The 20871-nt window shown below is 37.2% G+C and overlaps 1 protein-coding gene and 1 non-coding gene across 3 annotated transcripts in view; both read left to right on the top strand.

The window, feature by feature from the left end:
* DLGAP5 (DLG associated protein 5) overlaps positions 1-20871 on the top strand; it is a 39011-nt gene that overhangs the window by 2159 nt on the left and 15981 nt on the right. For both annotated transcript variants that reach the window (XM_059373257.1, XM_059373258.1), the window contains exons 3-12: positions 3322-3515; positions 5844-5906; positions 7586-7670; positions 7782-7904; positions 8887-8957; positions 11058-11332; positions 12634-12761; positions 13045-13177; positions 15814-15899; positions 16644-16804. In XM_059373257.1, the coding sequence (XP_059229240.1) occupies positions 3322-3515; positions 5844-5906; positions 7586-7670; positions 7782-7904; positions 8887-8957; positions 11058-11332; positions 12634-12761; positions 13045-13177; positions 15814-15899; positions 16644-16804 (1319 nt within the window). The remainder of the gene's footprint in view (positions 1-3321; positions 3516-5843; positions 5907-7585; positions 7671-7781; positions 7905-8886; positions 8958-11057; positions 11333-12633; positions 12762-13044; positions 13178-15813; positions 15900-16643; positions 16805-20871) is intronic.
* LOC132000457 (U6 spliceosomal RNA) lies at positions 7157-7259 on the top strand. The gene has a single exon (XR_009399318.1). It is a non-coding gene; the product is annotated as a U6 spliceosomal RNA (small nuclear RNA).

Genomic DNA, 20871 nt, shown 5'->3' with positions numbered 1-20871 from the left:
AAAGCCAATTAAAGAAGAAAGGAATGACCTCAGCAAAAGATAAAAATAATAAAAGTAGAGTGTCTTAGATGGCAAGGGATGCTATAGACAAGAAGGAAGAAAACTGGGAAATGACTTTCGAATTTTGCCAACAGGAACACTGGACCCCTATTTAGTTGCTTTATATAGCAGGCATTAGGAGTTGGATCGCAGTGAAATAAAGCGGGGGTAAGTGCTGAGTAAATGACAGAGATAGTTTTTTTTAGAAGTTTTATAGAGAATGAAATGGGATGCTAAGTTGTTTAACTGTTCACTACTTCAATTTTATTATTTCTAGGACCATTATTATATGTAGCACTTACAAGACTCCCTACATATTCAAGCTTAATCAAGTCTGTAAATGAGAGTGTTGGGCTAAAAGATTTCTTCTGGATTTATCATGTTTGTGGTTCTAAAGGAAAGTGAGAGAAAAGAATTGGATAAAAGTGTTAAAGGATTTTTTTTTTTTTGAGATGAGGTGATCCATGCATGTTTGAAGGTCAAGGAAATGGGCTGGTAGTTGAAGGGGAGAAAGTAAAGAACAACATCTCTTAGAATTTGGGAGGAAATGAAAATGGGGTCATAGAATGATAGTGGATGGCTTTTCGAGAAGGAACGAGACATTTTTTTGTCTGGGAACCAGAGGTGTTATGACTCTGTTAAGTCATCTCCTTGCCTCTTCTCTTGCTCACTCAAATGCTCTATTCCTTGACCAAAATCTCAAATAAGTCTAACCCTTTCAGTATGCTATTAAAGTATCTGGTTTATTTTCCATTTGCTGAGGACCAGAAGTGGGAGTGAGCCTGGTGCGTTCCAGAGAAAACAAGTAGGCAAGCATGGCTAGAGAAAAATGAATAAGGGGTAGTAGCTCCCACCCCTGTGGAGCCCTCAGGGGACATCATAAGGACTTTGGCTTTTCGTCTGAATGAAATGAGAAGCTATGAAAGGATTAATAGATGTTTATATAAATTTGATTTATGTATTAGAAGCATCACTTTGGCTGCTGTGTTGTGAATAGATTATAGGATAGCAAGCATGGCCTTAGGAAAACCCAAGTAGGAGACTATTACAATAATTTAGTTGATGATGGCTGGTCAAAATGATAGCAATAAAGATAGGTGGTTGCAATCTGGATAGACTTAGGAGGTTGGACCAATAAGATTTCCTAATGGATTGGATGTAGGGTTGATAAAGAAAGAAGAGCAGAATGACTCCAAGGTTTTTGGCAGCATCACTCAGGACACAGTCTTGCCCCAAAAGTTAAACTTGAGTCTAATCAAAACCGTAGATATAATTTCCAGTTTATAGAAAACATGAAGGCTAGAGGAATGAATAAAAAACATGAGAAAGCAGACAAACAAATATACAGTGCAGGACATTCTGTGGGACAACTGACTAGCTTTTTTCATTAGGATCATAGCATGAGAAGTAAGGTGCCAATTGTGTTACAAATGAATACAGGTGTGACAAAATATTGACGTTTCTGGAAGGACATGGGTTGGTCCGAGATCTCTCTCTGGCTGCTTGTGTTTGGTCATAAGCAAATCTCTCTGTTTGCTCCAGTGTGGTGTGTAAGTGTTATCTTTTACAGCATCAGAAAGATTGAAATACTGGCAGGGATGTGACCATCGGGAGATCACTGGAGGAAAGAAAGCCTGAGAATTGAGAAGCCCGGGTATTGGAGGGGTCATCAAGATTTGTACTATGATAGTGACAGAGAGAGTGAGAGTGAGCTAGGAGCTAGAGCCTTCAAGGGACAAGAGGAAACTTGGAGGGCCTATAGAAGACAAGCTGGGGTACTGGCTAGTAGGATCTGATGACATGAAATGTAAAGGTGAGATCTTTACACTGGAAATCACGGAAGCAGTGATGAGGACACCTCCCCTCTTTGGGTCCAGTGATAGCACTGGTGTGAGATGAAAAAACAGTCAACCATGTGAGAGGACTGCTGGGGAGACTGTCTTCAGGGAGAGCCAGGTTTCAGTCAGATCAAGAGATGACGGGAACATTTAGAGGAGAAGTTGAGAATCCAGAGGTTTTGTTGCTTAACCATTTCAGCATCTGTGCTTTCGCATGTTCTGTTCTGGCTTTTTTTATTTTTTTTAAACAACGCTATTGAGGTGTAATTTACATGGCATAAAAAAAATCTACCTATTTTAAATACATGCTTATTTTTTAGTAAATTTACTTACTTGGGGTATTATTTTCATGAATTATTTTTAACCCTTACCCAGTAGGCAAATAGAATCATTCTTCAGAAACTTTCTCAGGTATTCTCTTTTCTGAGGAGCCTTTCCTCTTCCCATAGAGAGGTTTTTTCTGATTCTCTATTGTGTGCATTCTCCTATTTGTTTCATACTAAACCAGACTGAAGCTGTTCATTTCTCCAGGATGCTGTGAGCCCTTCAAGGGCAAAAACTTACTTATTCACACTGCCTAAGCATGTCTTGCACATAGCCTCTTCTTCCCAAACCAGTTAAAACAAACAGTATGTAGATGGAAACCCAAGTTGAGCTGAAGAAACTGACAAGTAGCCCTAATATTGGGTATTCATTAACCTAACACTTAGTGGCTTAAAACAATTAAAACATTTATTATTTCACACAGTTGTTGTGGGGCAGGAATTGGGGTGCAGCTTAAATGAGTGGTGCTGGAGGTCACGGTCAAGATGTCATCCAGGGATGCATCTTGCAGGCTTGACTCAGACTGGGTGGTTTGCTTCTAAGATGACTCACTCCCATGACTGGCTAGTTGATACTGGCTTCTGGCAGGAGGCCTTAGGACTTTGTCATGTGGACATCTTTATAGGGCCATTCAAGTCCCCTTAAGATTCTACAAGGCCATTGGCTTCCTCCAGTGCAAGCAGTCCAAGAGGGGCCAAGGCAAACATTTCAATGTCTATAATGACTAGTCTTGGGAGTCAAAACCATCATTTCATGGTATGTTGTTGGTTACCAGGCCAGCCCTGTTGAGTGTGGGAAGGGATGATATGCAGGCATCATCACCAGGAGGTGAGAATCATTGGGGTCAACTTGGAGGGTGGCTAGCATACACGCACATTAATTCAAAAGTGAAGTAATGCATGCTTACTGTGTAGCAAGCAGTTAATAAATATTTGAAAAGACAAAGGCAAAGAAATATAAATTTTAAAAGAAGAGAGGTTGAAATAACTTGTTTGAGTGCTAAGGAATTAACAGAAGTTACTGAAAGCATTTCTTAACAGCAGTCGAAGTTAGAAGTTAGACATTTGCCTAACTTTTTTTTCTGAAATGTATTATATACTGTGGGTTTTTTTCTACCTAGGGTCAGTGAAAACTCTTCTAGGTGATCAACGAAAGCAAATGCTCCAAAAATATAAAGAAGAAAAGCAGCTTCAGAAATTGAAAGAGCAGAGAGAGAAAGCTAAACGAGGAGTATTTAAAGTGGGTCTTTATAGGCCTGATATGCCTTGTTTTCTGTTATCAAACCAGACAACTATGAAAGCTGAGCCAAGAAAGGTAAATTTACTATCCTTATTAGTAAATAGTAAATAGTAAATTAGTAAAATCAGGTCTGTTGATGTAGTTTATAGGTTCTTGAGATAGGAAAAGAGTGGGCAGAAGTCAGGCTCCAGTGAGTGACTGAGGAAGACTGGTCTGAGTGGCTGGAGTACTGAAACCCTGCATAGGGGGAGGGGTGATCTAAAGAAAATGGTCAGTGAGTCAGGAAGGATGAAATTTGAACTGGAGCAGTGGGACTTGTAATTTAGGCAGTCGCTGGTGATGTGCTATTTTAAAGATAAGTATAAAAGATCTTAGACTGTGTACTCATTACTGATTTAAATATAAACTGAATAACATAAAACCTATTGAATACTGCCTGTTTTTCTGGGCTTTCACACATCTCATTGATTTATTTAGATGATCTTTGATTTTTTGACTATTATCTGTGAATGACCTTCGGATAAGAGGGAAGGGACCCAAAATCAATACAATAGTTTTTAGGTAGGATGATAGAGATAAATATAGTCTATATATCAGAGGAGGGAGAGTTTATTTATGTTTGGAGGAACGTCAAAGAAGACTTGGAAGGGATTAGATTTAAGCTGACTTTTTTAGATAGGATACCAATCATTGGTCTAAACTATAGACAACTATTTTAAAATGTTCAAAATATATGTAAGGGGAAGCAAATGGACAAAGGAAGAGAGAGAAAGAGAGATAAACAAAGAAGCAGACTCTTACCTCTAAAGAACAACCTGATAGTAAGCAGAGGAGAGGTGGGTGAGGGGAGGGGGTCAAACAGGTGATGGGGATTAAGGAACACACTTGTCATGATGAACATGGAATGATATATGGAATTGTTGAATCACTATATTATATACTTGAAACTAATATAACACTGTATGTTAAGTATGCTGGGAATAAAATGAAAAACTTAAGGAAATATATATATTATAGTGTGTGTATTGGGAACAAGAGACCCATCACGGTATTAAGTAATAAGATTCACCAATAATTTTTTTTTATTTTATTTAGATGGCCACTGTTGAATTCTGGTGGCCGTGCAATCTAAGAAGGGCCTAATTTCTTTAGCACTAGATTTCCCCTGAGATTTAGGGAAGAAAATGACTTCTTATCTAAGAGAGAAATCTGATTATGTCTAAGAAATTTTACAGAGTTGGGGTGCCTGGGTGGCTCAGTGGGTTAAGCTTCTGCCTTTGGCTCAGGTCATGGTCTCAGGGTCCTGGGATCGAGCCCCACATTGGGCTCTCTGCTCAACGGGGAGCCTGCTTCCCCCTCTCTCTGTCTGCCTCTCTATTTGTGATACCTCTCTGTGTTAAATAAATAAATAAAACTTTTTTAAAAAATTTTTTATAAAATTGATAAATATTGATAAAATTGATAAAGATCTTGCCACCTTTTTTTTAAGATTTTATTTATTTATTTGACAGAGAGATCACAAGTAGGCAGAGAGGCAGGCAGAGAGAGAGGAGGAAGCAGGCTCCCCGCTGAGCAGAAATCCCGATGCATGGCTAGATCCCAGCACCCTGGGATCATGACCCGAGCCGAAGGCAGAGGCTTAACCCACTGAGCCACCCAGGCGCCCCTCTTGCCACTTTTTAATCAGTCTTTCTCATGTTAGTTTTTTTCCACATTTTGTGATCAAGTCTCCATTTTCTTATTGACAGTGGAGAAATGCATAATCATGAGGCTCGAAGGCAAACTGTAAAAGCCGGGAGAGTAAGCTGTATAGTATCTTTTCATTAAACAGAAAACAAAAGATCCTAATACTCTAGTCTGTTCATCTACTCCCTTCTGAATAAGTCCAGCAAATCTTATTAATGAGAGTTCAAATACCTGGAAATTATGGCTTGAAATTTTTTCTTTCGGCTCACTGAGAAATGAGCTTTTGGGGTTTTTTTAAAAGATTTTATTTATTTATTTGACAGAGAGAGAGATCACAAGAAGGCAGAGAGGCAGGCATAAAGGGGGAGAAGTAGGCTCCCTGCTGAGCAGAGAGCCCGATGTGGGGCTCGATCCCAGGACCCTGAGATCATGACCTGAGCTGAAGGCAGAGGCTTAAACCACTGTGCCACCCAGGCACCCCAAGAAATGGGTTTTGAAGCTGCTAATTTAAATGTACTTTAAGCCAAGCCAGAACCAGAAAAAAATAGGAATTCAAGTTGGCAAGTATCTTTTTGCCATAAATGATCAAGGATAAAATTTAACTTTAAAATGGAAATTTTATTTCAAGAGAGACATGAAATTAAACTTTTGCCAATTCATTTTTTTTTTTTTTTGCCAATTCATTTTTTAAACTTTATTTTCTTTGACTGTTTTAAGGCTGTTCCATCTTCTGAACGGATTACAAGGTCAAAGGCCAAAGACCAAATGGAGCAGACTAAGGTAGAGTTGACAATTATTAGGTAATGGTTTCAAAGATGACAAATTGTACTTTTCTTCTCAGAGTAAATTGGTTTTTAATCTAATACCAGTTTTAAGTGTGGTGATTAATTTGCTAGAGTTAATGATACCAAAATCTGTATTATTGTTAATGGTGATAAAACTGTCTTGGCTACTAAGGAAATACTCACTGAAAATATCTTTGCATGACATCTTTTGTGAGATGTATGCTAAAACCTATGTCACACTCTTTTGTTTACTGGGCAGTTACTGTTATGCATTCTGTTATGTCATCAAAAATATAGATAGGGATATAAAAATAGAGCACCTAGGGTGGGTGTTATAAACTTACAGGTCTTCAAAACACCATGTGACTGAAGTTATTAGGAAGATTACTAAATTACTAAAATAAAGGGATGTGGGCAAGGAAGAAAATAGTATGCCTCTTCATCAGGTGAGGAACCTGAATTTCATGTATTCAATAACATTTGAGTCTACCCCGTTTCTCTCTAGGGTATAGTAGTGAACAAAATGAACAAAATTCCTTGTTTTCATTGAGCTTACATGTGAGATAGACAGTTAAAAAAAATGTATATAGCAGATCAGATGGTTGTATTATAGAGGAGGTAAAAAAAAAAAAAAAAAAAAGAGCGAAGGGAGAAGGGGAGTACTAGAGTGGGTGTCAGGTGGGATTTGGATTGGGGCAGTCAAGTAGGGCCTCACTGAGATGGTGGCATCTTGAGTGAAGTCTTGAAGGAGTGGAAGAATGAACCATGGGAAAGAGCTTTCTATCCAGAAGTTTCTAGACACAATTCAAAGGTCTTGAAGTGAAAGCATGCCTGGTTTGTTTAAGGATTCTCAGAAGATTATAGACAGCTATTTTTAATAGCTCAGGTTATTAGCATTTTCTTTTTTTAAAGATTTTATTTATTTATTTAACAGACAGAGATCACAAGCAGGCAGAGAGAGAGAGGAGGAAGCAGGCTCCCCACTGAGCAGAGAGCCCGATGCAGGGCTCGATCATGACCTGAGCCAAAGGCAGAGGCTTTAACCCACTGAGCCACCCAGGTGCCCCTTATTAGCATTTTCTAAAGTCTAAGATTCTAAAGAAGCTGTGAGGAAAATTTCCATTGTATAAAACAAACCTTTTTTCTTCATCTCATTTTATTTGGGGAAGTAGATTTTTTGCCAGGTCATTTACAATAAACAGACTTGAGATATGGGGTCAATTTACAGATAAAATATGTAGCAATTTGCTTACTTCGCTAGCACATACGCTAAAACTGGAACAATCCAGAGGTTAGCTTGGCCCCTGCAGCAGGATGCATGCAAATTCATGAAGGGTTCCATATCCACCCCACACCCCCACCGCCCTCCCTGGCATTGCCTCAGCCTTGTGTTTGTGGTTCTGTTACCCCTCATTTATTCATTGCTATTTTTAGGATGTCTCCCCCCTCCCCCATTTCCCCCTTTTGTAAGTGACCCCTGGGGGGATGGGGTTTGCTCAATCCTTCTCTCCATCTCACTCCACTCCTCTTCAGAAGAAGGTGGGGGTAGCAGAGATGTGTGGGAATCTTTGTATGGTTGAATGAATAAAATGACTTGGAAAACTGCCCCCCCAAAAAAGTGGCAATTTGATTCATTATGCAGTTAAATCACATAGCACCTAATCTTTTAAATAGATTAATAATGGGAGTGATGTTCGAACAATCCGACCTGGTCAGAGACAAACTTCTGAAAGAAAAGTGTTGGACAAAGAGAAAAAAGGTAGGAATTTAGCAGTTATTATATTATATATCTTAATAAGCTCTGATGTTGCCACAACAGTAATTTAATAATAGCAGCAAACATTTGATTTGGTTTTTTTTTTTCTCACAGTCACACAGCCCGTAATGACCACATCCATGAGAATGACTCGATCAGCCACTCAGGCAGCAAAGCAGATTGCCAGAACCGTCTCCTCTACTATAACAGAAAAGCCAGTTGCAAGAGCTACTAAAGGTAAGAACTATTTCTTGATCAATGGCTGTTCTAGGATGTTTTGGTCTTTGATGCTTTTGAGTTCAGTTTTAAAAATCATCATGTAGAACTCTGGATAAGAGGCAAAGAAATAAGAGATTCCAGTTCCCAAGGTAGTTTCCATGCCTCAGCAGTCAACTACACACAGTGGGTGCTCAAAGATGGAAGTACCTGATCTGGTGTTAGCAGCGCTTCAAAGAGAGAAATGAATAACCCAAATAAATTAGAGCCCGTCCATTTGGCGAAATACAATGAAAACATCAAAGAACAGTGTTATGAAAGAATTAAATAGATTAAGTGCACAAAGAATAACAGATCAAATTCTGAGCAGTATGATCACAATCCTAAAACATGTATGTGACTATGTGAACCTAGGATAAAACTGGAAAAATATATCCTAGAGTGTCAACAGTGATTGTTACTGAGTAATGTAATCTTGGGTGTTTTTGTTTTTTTTTTTTAAGATTTTATTTATTTATTTGACAGAGATCACAAGTAGGCAGAGCAGCAGGGCAGGGGGGGGGTGGGGCAGGGTAGCAGGCTCCCTGCAGAATAGAGAGCCTGATGTGGGGCTCGATCCCAGGACCCTGAAATCATGACCTGAGCTGAAGGCAGAGGCTTTAACCCACTGAGCCACCCAGGCACCCCTTGGGTTATTTTTTTTTTATTTTGTGGGGGTTTTGTGCTTTTCTTTATTTTACTAATTTTCTATAACAAATAGGTATTTGGTAGTCAGAGACAAAAGTAAAATACCTTGACACCTTAGTTTTGTTTTGAAAAAAGATGGCCTATACTTGGCAGGAAATTTCATCTGTTTTTATCTCATTTATTACTCTTTATCAAAAAATCCTTTAAGATATACATTCTTCTTGTTGCCTTTTTTCCTTTTCCAAATTACCTGATCCTTTAAAAGCAGTATTTTCTATCTAGTCAAAATGGCTGTCTTATTTCACTTTTATTTTAGATAATGAAACAGAAAGAAAGACACCAAATCAAGGAAGACCTGCCAAAAAGATAGAAACAAAACCTGACAAGGTAAAGTATAAACACCTATTTATTTCTAGATACTTTGAAAATCTTATTGCTATTTTCATAAAGTTGAAATTAAGCATACTGAACTGTTTCAAGAGGGTTAAGCTACATGTGTGTTAAAACGTCTTGAGCCATTAAGAAGCATCAAAAGGATTTACTTTTGTTGTTTTTCAAGTATTACATCCTCAGAGCTTTATAGCTAGAGAAAGCATAATTTGGTTAACGGGAGATAAATATAATAACGCAGCTGCCAGAAACCTTCACACGGAAATTCACTAAGAGATAAGATAGAGTAGAGTGAAATATATTGACTTTGGATTCATTTAGACATGACTTTGAATATTGTCTCTGCTTCCAATTAGCTAGATAACCTTGGGCAAGTTATGAGTTTGTTTTCCCATCTCTAACTTGCACTACTTTATATAAGTAGTTTTAAGAATGAAATAATCTGGGACACCTGGGTGGCACAGTCAGATAAGCATCCGACTCTTGGTTTCAGCTGAGGTCATGATCTCAGGGTTCTGGGACTGAGCCCTGCGTCAGGTTCCATGCTCAGTGTGGAGTCTGTTTGAGATGTTTTCTCTCTCCCTCTCCCTCTGCCCCTCCTGCTCGTGCTGTCTCCCTCTCAAATAAATAAATAAAATCTTTTTTTTTATATAAATAAAATCTTTTTAAATAAATATGAAATAACACACATTTCTTTTTTTAAAGATTTTATTTATTTATTTGCTAGAGAGCACAAGCTGGGGGAGCAGCAGGCTGAAGGTAAAACAGGCTGAGCAAGGAGTCCCCAGGACCCTAGGATCATGACCTGAGCTGAAAGCAGATGGGTAGCAGGCTGAGCCATCCAGGTGTCCCATGAAATAAGCTAAATTTCTGACAGCATCTAGCATAGACCCTAGTAGAATCTTCAAAAAAGAGACCCCAATTTGAGGACCCAATTCCTTGGCTTATAATCCACGTTATAATTCCATAACCCTAAAAATAAAAGTTTTGCTAGAGTGTATGAAACCTGGCTAGATTCTCATAAGAATCAAACTTAGCTCCTCCAAGGAAGGCAGTATAGGATAAATCTTTGTAAGCAAGCACCTGGATCTCATAGTTCTTCCCATAAGATTGATTTCCTCCATAAGGGTTAACCTAGGTTTTTACTTTCACTGCCATGTTGGCCTCAGGGACATTGTCACCCTTAAATTCTTGTCCAGGTTGAGATACTCTGGTTCCCGTTCATATCTTGTCGAAAATCAGAAACTTCTAAAAATTATATTTAAATGACTACATGAAATGGATGCGGGGAAGTCAAAAGTTACAAACTTCCAGTTACAAAATAAGTAAGTCCTGGGATGTAACATACTACATGGTAACTGTAGTTAATAATTCTATATTGCATATTTGAAACTTACAAAGAGAGTAGATCTTAAAAGTTCTCATCACAAGAAAAAAAAACTTTATAACTATGTATGGTATTAGCTAGACTTACTGTGGTGATCATTTCACAATATATACAAATATTGAATCATTTTATATACTTAAACCTAATGTAATGTTATATGTTAATTTATATCTCAAGTGAAAAAAAAAACAAATTGACTTGAAAAAGAAGATATGCTTCACATTTTATATGGTTTATCTTACTGTATAACACTGAAAAATAATTTTGCTTATATGACAAGGTTATTTATAATTAAGATTATTTGCAAAAAGGATTTGGTACTTGACAGAAGTAGTCATCTAATAAACATTGGATTTCTGATTCTGAAACTATTGTAATTATCAGCATAATCTAAGTAAAAAGATTTTGTTTTTGTTAGGTGAGTTAATTTTTCCACCTTAATTTTCATATATTTTAATGTGTTGTAACACCTAAAACTATTATTTATTCCTATAACGAAGATTGGTTCTCTCTCTTTCTGGATCATAGTAATGGTTTATTGCAGGTGGTCTTATGATTCCTTCTATTCATTTCACTGTGTTTGTGTTTGTCTTTTTAAATTATGTTTGTGGGACATATAACTCAGTTTCCACATTTTCAGTCCTGTAAGAATCGGTCAACTGTATCCCCAGAAGAGGAATTCTCACTCTATTCTGTTTACTCACAACTAGGTCGTTTCTTTCAAAGTCGATAGTGAAGAAAATACTTTGGGTTCACAAACCAGTGCAACTAAGAGAATGGATCCAGATGGAATCTTACCAAAGATGGAGAACTTACCTAAGACAAACACTGCAAAAATGAAAGGGAAGAAATCCTTTGCACCTCAGGATTTTATGTTTCAGCCACTGGATGGCCTGAAGACCTATCAAGTAACACCTATGACTCCCAGAAGTGCCAATGCTTTCTTGACACCCAGTTATGCCTGGACCCCTTTAAAAACAGAAGTGTAAGAATGTAATGTTAATGAATTTCTTGCAAAGATAGGTAACAAATGCCTTTCTTAGATTTAGCAAGTGCTTTTTAAAAGTTTTTATTTAGTTTATTTACTTGTAAATCGTGAAATTTTGGTTTTTAAAAAAATGCTTCAGGGCGCCTGGGTGGCTCAGTGGGTTAAGCCGCTGCCTTCGGCTCAGGTCATGATCTCAGGGTCCTGGGATCGAGTCCCACATCGGACTCTCTGCTCAGCAGGGAGCCTGTTTCCTCCTCTCTCTCTCTCTCTCTGCCTACTTGTGATCTCTCTCTGTCAAATAAATAAATAAAATCTTAAAAAAAAAAAAATGCTTCAGGAAGCTACAATAATCTATTTGACACTTTTGCTATTTCCTGTGCATTGTTATTAACATTATTTTGACAGTACAATTTGTGTTTTGTTGTTTTTAATAAATGACTATTTATCACTTATAAATAAAGTTTTAGAAAGAAGTAATTGCTATAATACTGTAGCTCAGACATGGGCTTTTGTTTGTGGTTTTTTTGCTGAGAATTACTTTAGAAAAATTACCTCTAAAGGCAAAAATGATTAACTTGCAAAATGAGGGGCAGGCCTTATGGTGGGATCACTTGGAATCTTTAAAAGGCAAGATTGTTTTGTAGACTGGCTGTTGGCAAATTTACTAGAAACTGCTCAGCAGCAGCAAGACTATTAAGTGTTTGTTCCGCTAAGAGATCTTCAAATCTTTAGATCTCATTACAATTAGTAAAGATGGGCATCCCCACTATATAGGTGTTTAAATTTTTCTGCTCTGGAATGTATATGTGTGTATATATATATATATATATATATATATATATATATAAATTTTTTTTTAAGATTTTTTTTATTTATTTGACAGAGAGAGATCACAAGTAGGCTGAGAGGAAGGCAGAGAAAGAGGGACAAGGAAGCAGGCTCCCTGCCAAGAAGAGAGCATGATTCGGGACTCGATCCCAGGACCCTGAGATCATGACCTGTGCTGAAGGCAGAGGCTTAACCCACTGAGCCCACCCAGGCGCCCGGATATGTTGTTTTTAAAATGAACATACTTCTGGGGCACCTGGCTGGCTCAGTCAGAAGCGCCTGCAACTCTTGATCATGGAGTCATGAGTTCAAGCCCCACGCTGGGTGTAGAGATTAAATAAACAAACTTTAAAACACCATACATTTCTATTTTTATCTCAGGTTTTTAAAAAGCAATGTAATTTTGAAATCCTTCAATTAGATGTATAGGATTTATGGTTCAAGAAGTATATTTTTGCTCTTGTTTTCAGTGATAAGACTCAAGAAGTGACAAAAGAAATTTTGGCTCAACAATGTAAAGCTTACTCTATGCAGATAGTACATCAAGATTCAGATAAACTACAGTGTACTTTGGGTTCTCTAACAGTTTGGAATAAAGGTATGGTATTTTAATTAAATATTTACTTGCCTTCTGGATTGTGATTTATCAGAGATTTGTTTTCAATCCCCACAAGGTTAGAAGAGATGGGAAATATGGGGAAAGACATCTGGGATTAGGAATGCAGACTGAGAAAAAGGAGAAAATAAATGTAAATTTGAAGAGATGAAATCATTGAGACCTTTTAGAGGAGATGTGGTAAATGAAATTATTGAAGCAGAAATAAAATGTTAAAATTCAACAACAAAAGAATGAAAGGATTTTTAAAATTTGTCTTTTGTAGGGAATGTAGAACATGTCTTAAATAAAGATGAGACTACTAAAAATTCAGATGGCCTTACAATAAAAGAAGTCCCATCACTTGAAATAAATGAAGATCAGGTATCTCAGCCCCGCCACGATGTGCCATATTTCAGGTTTGTCCAGGTGTTCCTAGTGTAAGAATTTGTATTAATGTGTAGATATTTAAAACGGAAATTAAACTATTTTAACCTTGATATAATAGATAAATTAGACTCTGGGTGATTTTCATTTGTTTTTTAAAATGTATTTTTTCAGTAGCTAGTATTTTCTTTCATGTGGTTTCCAATTTGAAAGGTAGAAAAAGGTACAAGTGAGAAGCCCTTTCCCAACTATCTCCTAACGCCGCAATTCAAACCTTCCGTGGAGGCAAGTGTTATTCATGCTTTGTGAAAGAAAACTTTGAGATAGGTAAAATAGATAGGGAGACAAAAATATGTATTTTTTCCTTTTTTTATACAAATAATAGCTTACTATTCTGTTTTCATTTAATGTTTATTGTAGGAGACATTCCATTTTAATACTTACAGAGCTTTTTCATGTTGTTATTTTGTTTGTGGGTGTGGATATGTGTGTGTGTTTAGTGACCACATAGTATCCAAGTATGTGAAAGAACCACAACTGACTTAATAGTATATTGCTGTTGCTGATTATTTACATTGAGTTCTGTCTTTTACTAATACACCCAAGGCTACAAAGAACAACTTTGTATACTTTCCAGTTCTCTCATGTGAAAATATGTAACGACCTCAATTTACATTCCCTTCAGCAAGGGAGTATGGGGAGTTCCTATTTTCTCCTACTCCCCCCGACCACACCAAAAAAAAGAACCAAGTTAATATTTTATAAAAGAAGGATAGTGGGAGATGTTAGGAAACTCTTTGGCCTACTAAATCATGAGATAGGATTACTTTTCTCCAATTGTGAAGAGTGAAAATTAACATCCTATTTGGGGAACCTCAACCATGTCACCTACAGACTTTGGAAACAAATCAGAGGACTGCATTTGGAGACAGGCCCCAACCTTCCACATTACACAGGAAATGATTTAATGTTGCTTTTTTTTTTAAGCTTTTTATTGTGGAAAATTCTAACATATATGAAGGTGCAGGGACTTGTACACTGAACCCCCATCACTCATGGTCAATCTTGTTTCATATTTATTCCCATATACTTCTGACTCAAGATATTTTAAGAATATCCCAGATAATCATATCACTTCATCCATAAATATTTTTGTCGGTATTTTTCAAAGTTAAAGACTCCTGTTAACATAACCATAACACTTATTGTGGTTAACATAATCATAATAATTACTTGATGTCATAAAATATCCAGTCAATATTCAAATTTTCTAAATTATAGTTCACATGCAGGCATGCACACATACATGTTTATGTATATGTTGTGGGTTTTTGGCGTTTTTTTTTTTTTTGTTTTTTGTTTTTGTTTTTTTTTTGAGAGCAAGCATGTGTGCATGCAAGCGAGGGGCAGAGGGGCAAAAGAATAGGGAAAGAGAGAATCTGAAGCAGACTCCAGTCCAGCGTGGAACCTCACGCAGGGCTCATCTCACAACCCCACGATCATGACCTGAACTGAAATCAAGAGTCACACCCTTAACTGCCTAAGCCACCCAGGCACCCCATGCTATTATTCATGAATGAACATAGCAAGAACATTCTCATACCTTTTCCAATATAATGTTAACAATTTTTTGAGCTTTGCCAATTAAGTAGATAAGAAATATTATCTTGCCTATAGTCTCAATATTTATTCAATTATGAATGAGTATCTTTTTATATGTTTGAAAGCCGCTTCAATTATTTTTAGAGCACAAAATTTCAGAATTATAAAGGATTTTAGCAATTTAGCTAGTCCATTGTGTTTTCAACTATGAGACATTGAGATAATAAGCAATTTACCCAACTAAATAATGTCAGATCTAAGCCAGTTCTCTTTTCTAGTAAATTAAGTCATTCTCTGTCATGCCACTGGATATAAACAGCTGAAGTTTTCTTCTAAAAAACAAAAACTATTCTCAGTTTCTCCTGTGAGGATGCTTTTCAGAAAGAAACAGATTACACTTACCTTAGGCCAGTGTTTCTTAACCTTGGCACTATTGACATCTTAGACAAGATAATTGTTATGGGGACCACCTTCTGCGTTGTAGGTTGTTTGGTAACATCCTTGGCCAGTAGTGCTCCTCCGGTTCATGACACACAAATGCCTCTAGACATTGTCAAATGTGTCCTAGAGGACAAAATTGACCCCCGTTGAGAACCGCTGCCTTTGGAGTGGCAAGCAAAGCCTAAGAATTATAGAGAATCAGAAAGGCTCTATCATTGTTGTTTCATACTTAACAGTTTTTACCTTCAACTTACTCTTGAGAGTTGGGTTGGTCTTAGCTCCGTGGACAATAACAAAGAGCTAATAACAGGAGAAGTAAGGAACATCTGATTGTATAAAGTCTTTAAAAAATAAGAATGGAAGAAATTGGAAATACTAGCATGAAAAGCGGCTCTTGACATTAACCATTTGGGTATGTTTTAGGTGTAGAAAGAGGGACAGAGTGTATCAACTTGGATTTGTGGATTTTAATGTATCACAGTTCAGAAAGTCAGCATCTACTCTGAAAAATTAACATTGTGACTATCTTTTAAACCTTCCTAATGTTACATGTGCCAGAATGTGAATACTTAGGTATTAATATAAGGAACATTTAATAAAACTGAAATGTATGTCATAATTTTAGAAATATTCTTCGTTCAGAAACTGAGAAATTAACTTCGCACTGCCTTGAGTGGGACAGGAAGCTTGAATTGGACATTCCAGATGATGGTGAGGGAACATTTATATTTTTTTGTTTTAGTTTTGGTTTTTAAAATATGGTTATATTTATCCATAACAAAGATCTAGGGTTGTTCAGCTGAACTGGCTACATTGTTATTCAAAGCAACAAGAATTTTTTATATGTCAACATATGTTTGCTAATATCTCTGTACTAAAATGGTACATGATTTCAAAGATTTAAGTAATTAGAATATTGATTGTTATTCCTGAAAATTAGACATTTACCCGTTATTCGATTGATATAACTATGAGTGGCGTCTGTAACTGTTATTGTCTAATCAAACATAAATATTCTAAATGAAAATTACCTAAATCAATATGGAACGGGTTTTCAGGAAAGTTCCTTAATCTTACTTATTTGGGGAAGCTGTTTAGAAAAAAAATCATTTGTATTTTGTCAGTGTGAAGTCTTTCATTGATACTGATGTGTGATGAATTCTTATTAGGTTTGTTATTGAATTCTTATTAAATACAAGGAGAGTGCTCTTGAATGTACAGCAATATGTATGAGAATGAATATTGCTAATTTTTAGCAGGAATTAAAGCCGATAGTGAATGCTCAGTATTTGTAAAATAAAGTTTTACTGTAGTGATATTTTTCGTTTTGCATGAAGGTAAGAATTTGATTCTATAAGCCTGAGGTTATTTACTTTGAGGTCTTCTTATCAGCTGGTAGGCTGGCAATAAAGGTCCAGTTTTGTCCTTTAACTTTCAACTTCATATTTCCTTTAGCTAAAGATCTCATTCGCACAGCAGTTGGGCAAACAAGACTCCTTATGAAAGAAAGGTTCAAGCAGTTTGAAGGACTGGTGGACAATTGTGAATATAAACGAGGTGAAAAAGAGACTACTTGTACAGATCTGGATGGATTTTGGGATATGGTTAGTTTTCAGGTATGTAGCTAAGCATTTTCTGTGTATTAACTCTGTGGGTCTTTTTGAAAATGGAGTTAGTAAAAATAAAATAATGGGGATAATGGGTGCTCATTTTAGGTACCTGTAATATTAAATGAGATATTAGATAATATTTTTATGAACTGTAAAGCACTGTCTAAATTTTAAAGATTGATTGATTATATAGCAGAAAAGAGAGCACAAGCGGTGGGAGGGGTCGAGGGAGAGAGAATTTAATCAGACTCCCCACTGAGCATGGAGCCTATCATGGGGCTTGATCCTACAGCCCGAGATCATGACCTGAGCTGATACCAAGAGCTGGATTCCTAACTGACTGAACCACCTGGGTGCCCCAGTACTATCTAAATGTTATAACTGATGTCCACTTCTTTCCTATGTTGTCAGGGTGATTTCCAAAAGGTTTGGAAATTGAGATTCTATTCAACTGTTGTATAGACTTTAATAACTATATTTGAGAAAAATGAACAAATTTAGTCTTTACTAGTTAAGATCAGCTAGCAATTACTGAGTTCTTACTGTGTGCCAAGCATCGTGCCAGGAGTTGAAAAACAGGCTCATTCTCTCTCCCAGAGAAGTTTGTAACTTATTAGAGAGTCAGACACAACATATAACTGCACTCTAATGTACGTACATACTCTAATGTAATGTATGATAGTGGAACTCACTAGGAAGATCAGGAAAAGTGTGGGAGGACATGACACTTTCTATAGCTTTTTGACCTTAACTTAGAGATTAACATACAAAATACTATTTCAGGAACCAGTAGCCAGTAACATACAAAATACCATTTCAGGAACCACTAGCCATTTGAGGGAAGCCTCAAACCTGAGGGGAAAAAAATAAGTTAAAGCACCCCAGAAAGAAAGCTTTTTGGTTGGAGGAAATGAGGATAATAAAGAAGAAAATAACTTTTAAATGCAAATGTTAGTATTCTCAAAGAGACCAGGCATTTCCTCTGCCAAATAAGAGCAGCTATTAAAAAAAGAACATTCCAAGAACAACAAAAATTACTCTTTGAAGTTAAAAACTATGAGAGCAGAAATATAAGATTCTATAGAAAGTTGGAAAATGAAGTTAATGTCTGAGGATGCGGAATCTTAGGAAAACTCATATGCTGTTGATGGGAAAGTAAAATGTTACCATCACTTTGGAAAATAGCTTGGCAGTTTCTTAAAAAGTTGAATGTAAATTTACTATATGTCCCAGCAATATCTAGATATTTACCCCATGAGAAATGAAAACAAATGTCCACCCTAAGATTTCTGCGTGAATATTCACAGAAGATTATTCATCTTCACCAAAGTAGAGACAATCCAATTGTCCCTCAACTAATGACTAGAGAGTGATGTATTTATACAGTGAAATGCTCCTCAGCAATGAAAAGCAACAAAGTACAGATACATGTTATAACATGGAAAAACCTCAAAAACATAATGCTAAGTGAAAGAAGCCACATACGAAAGACTATATATTGTATTATTCTATTTAATATCAACTGTCCAGAGAAGACAAATCCACAGAGAGTTACTTGCCTGGGGCTGGGTATGGGAATGGGGATTGACTAGCAAGCACATAGGAAAGAAGATCTTTAATGCTAAAAATATTCTACATTTGGATTGTGGCAATGGTTGCACAACTCTGCCAATTTACTGAAAATCACTGAATTGTGCATTTATATCTGCTAAGTTTTATAATATTAGATTAAATCTCAAAAGAGTTCTCCCAGAGCTAACTTGAAGAGGCTCCCAAAAGCCGAAGCTGGGAAATGATCAGTAGATGATAAACATAAACAATATGAAGACATAAAAAATCTTCAAATACATCAATTAATACAACACTGAAAAACACAAAATAATTGGCTGCTTTTTTTTTTTTTTAAGATTATTTATTTATTTATTTGACAGACAGAGATCGCAAGTAGGCAGAGAGAGAGGAAGAAGCAGGCTCCCTGCTGAGCAGAGAGCCAGATGCGATGTGGGGCTCAATCCCAGGACCCTGGGGTCATGACCTAGCCGAAGGCAGAGGCTTTAACCCTCTGAGCCACCCAGGCGCGCCTAATTGGCTGCTTTTAAAGGATGGTAGTGAACCAGCTCATTATTTATTTTATTAATTTTTTTTATTCATATGACAGAGAGAGATCACAAGTAGGCAGAGAGGCAGGCAGAGTGAGAGGAAGGGAAGCAGTCTCCCCGCTTAGCAGAGAGCCCAATGCGGGACTCGATCATGACCCGAGCTGAAGGCAGAGGCTTTAACCCACTGAGCCACCGAGGTGCCCCAAACCAGCTCATTATTATGAAAACTGGTAAATATATAAAAACTGGACATAAACCAACACATCATCCTGACTTCCTAAACACTATTCACATCTGGGCTATACAGCAATGGACATTATTATGTTTTCTTCCTTTTTTCTCTACTGAATCATTTTTGCTTTTCATTTGTTTAGTCTTTCTGTGTCTATCATCAGTTCATCTCTAAAGTCTGTATAAACCTCCTCAACACAATTTAAAAAGCAAAGAAATCAGGTATTATATTTAGTTCAGCTTCCCAGAGCCCAATCTCACAGAGACCTATGTCCTCCTGCTCCAACCTCAACTACATCTTCCTAACTGCCCACCTCAACTCACCTCAGCCCCCCATTCCCATAGCCCCCATCTGGAGATCAGTCCCACCTTCTGCTTCTTCGCTTACTCCCTCATTTTTGGTGATATGTTCTCACTTGGTTTCCTAAGAAAAGGAACATGAGGGTAAAATTTGAGACATTGGGTGTCTAAAAACTGCCTTTTCACCCTCACATGTGATTGGCTGGGTACACAACTCTGGGTTGGAAGTTATTTTACCTCAGAGTGTTGAGGGCATTTTCTCTCAGCTTTCAGTGTTTCAGTGTTGCTGTTGAGAAATCCAAGGCTATTTTGATTCCTGACCCTTTATATAAAATTTGTTTTTTCAAATTAAGTTGGATGGCTCTAGATGTCTGAGAACTCTTTCTGCCTAATGTCAGCTAACAGATTATCCTATGTTTTCTTCTAAAAGTATTGTAGTTTTAGTTCCACAGTTTGGTATCTAATTCATTTGAGTTCATTTTTGTGTATGATACAGGTAAGAATCTAAATTCATCTCTTTTCTGTGGATATTCAATTTCCCCGGCACTGTCGTTGAAAAAACTATCGTTTTCTCATTGAATTATATTGACACATTCGTTGAACATCAGTTGATCATAAGTGTAATCCTGAGTCTTTTTGGAACTTACATTTTTTCAGGAGAGAAACTGAGAATACATATGTGTATATATGCGTAGTAGGGGAATGTGGGCATGTTTGCTACCTGTTGACAGTTGTGACCTCTTTGGAGGAAATTGGAAATACCAGATGGATAAGGATCATACACTGACATCACTGAAGCCATCTTTGGCCCCCCATCTTGTTTATTTATTTATTTTTTTTTAAAGATTTTATTTATTTATTTGACAGACTGAGATCACAAGTAGGCAGAGAGGCAGGCAGAGAAAGCGGAAGCAGGCTCCTTGCTGAGCAGAGAACCCGATGTGGGGCTCAGTCCCAGGACCCTGGGATCATGACCCAAGCTGAAGGCAGAGGCTTCAACCCACCGAGCCACCCAGGTGCCCCAAATCTTGTTTATGTCTGCACAGTGACCTCTCTCGGAGCTATGTGTTTTAGACGCAGTGGAGGTTAATGTAAGCCCTGACTGGAATGTGGGAAGGCTTGTTCTAACCTTCCCTAAAGTGGCACACAGAAAGCACCCCTTCAGATAACTAGAAGAGATGAGGATCGTACCAGGAGGATAAGGGTCTCATACGTTCTCATTCTGCTAGTGGATATATTACTTGAATCTTTTAAAATGACATTGTGTCAAGAGAATGAGAAGGCAAACCATAGACTGAGAAAAAGTATTTGCAGAAAACATTGTGTTTAAAAATTTAAAAAAAGAAGAAGAAGACAGGGACGCCTGGGTGGCTCAGTTGGTTAAGCAGCTGCCTTCGGCTCAGGTCATGATCCCAGCGTCCTGGGATCGAGTCCCACATCGGG

Source organism: Mustela nigripes, chromosome 13, assembly GCF_022355385.1.
Source record: "Mustela nigripes isolate SB6536 chromosome 13, MUSNIG.SB6536, whole genome shotgun sequence".
Lineage (NCBI taxonomy): Eukaryota > Metazoa > Chordata > Mammalia > Carnivora > Mustelidae > Mustela > Mustela nigripes.
Note: the sequence above shows the minus strand (reverse complement) of the source record. Positions and strands in the feature narration are given on the sequence as shown.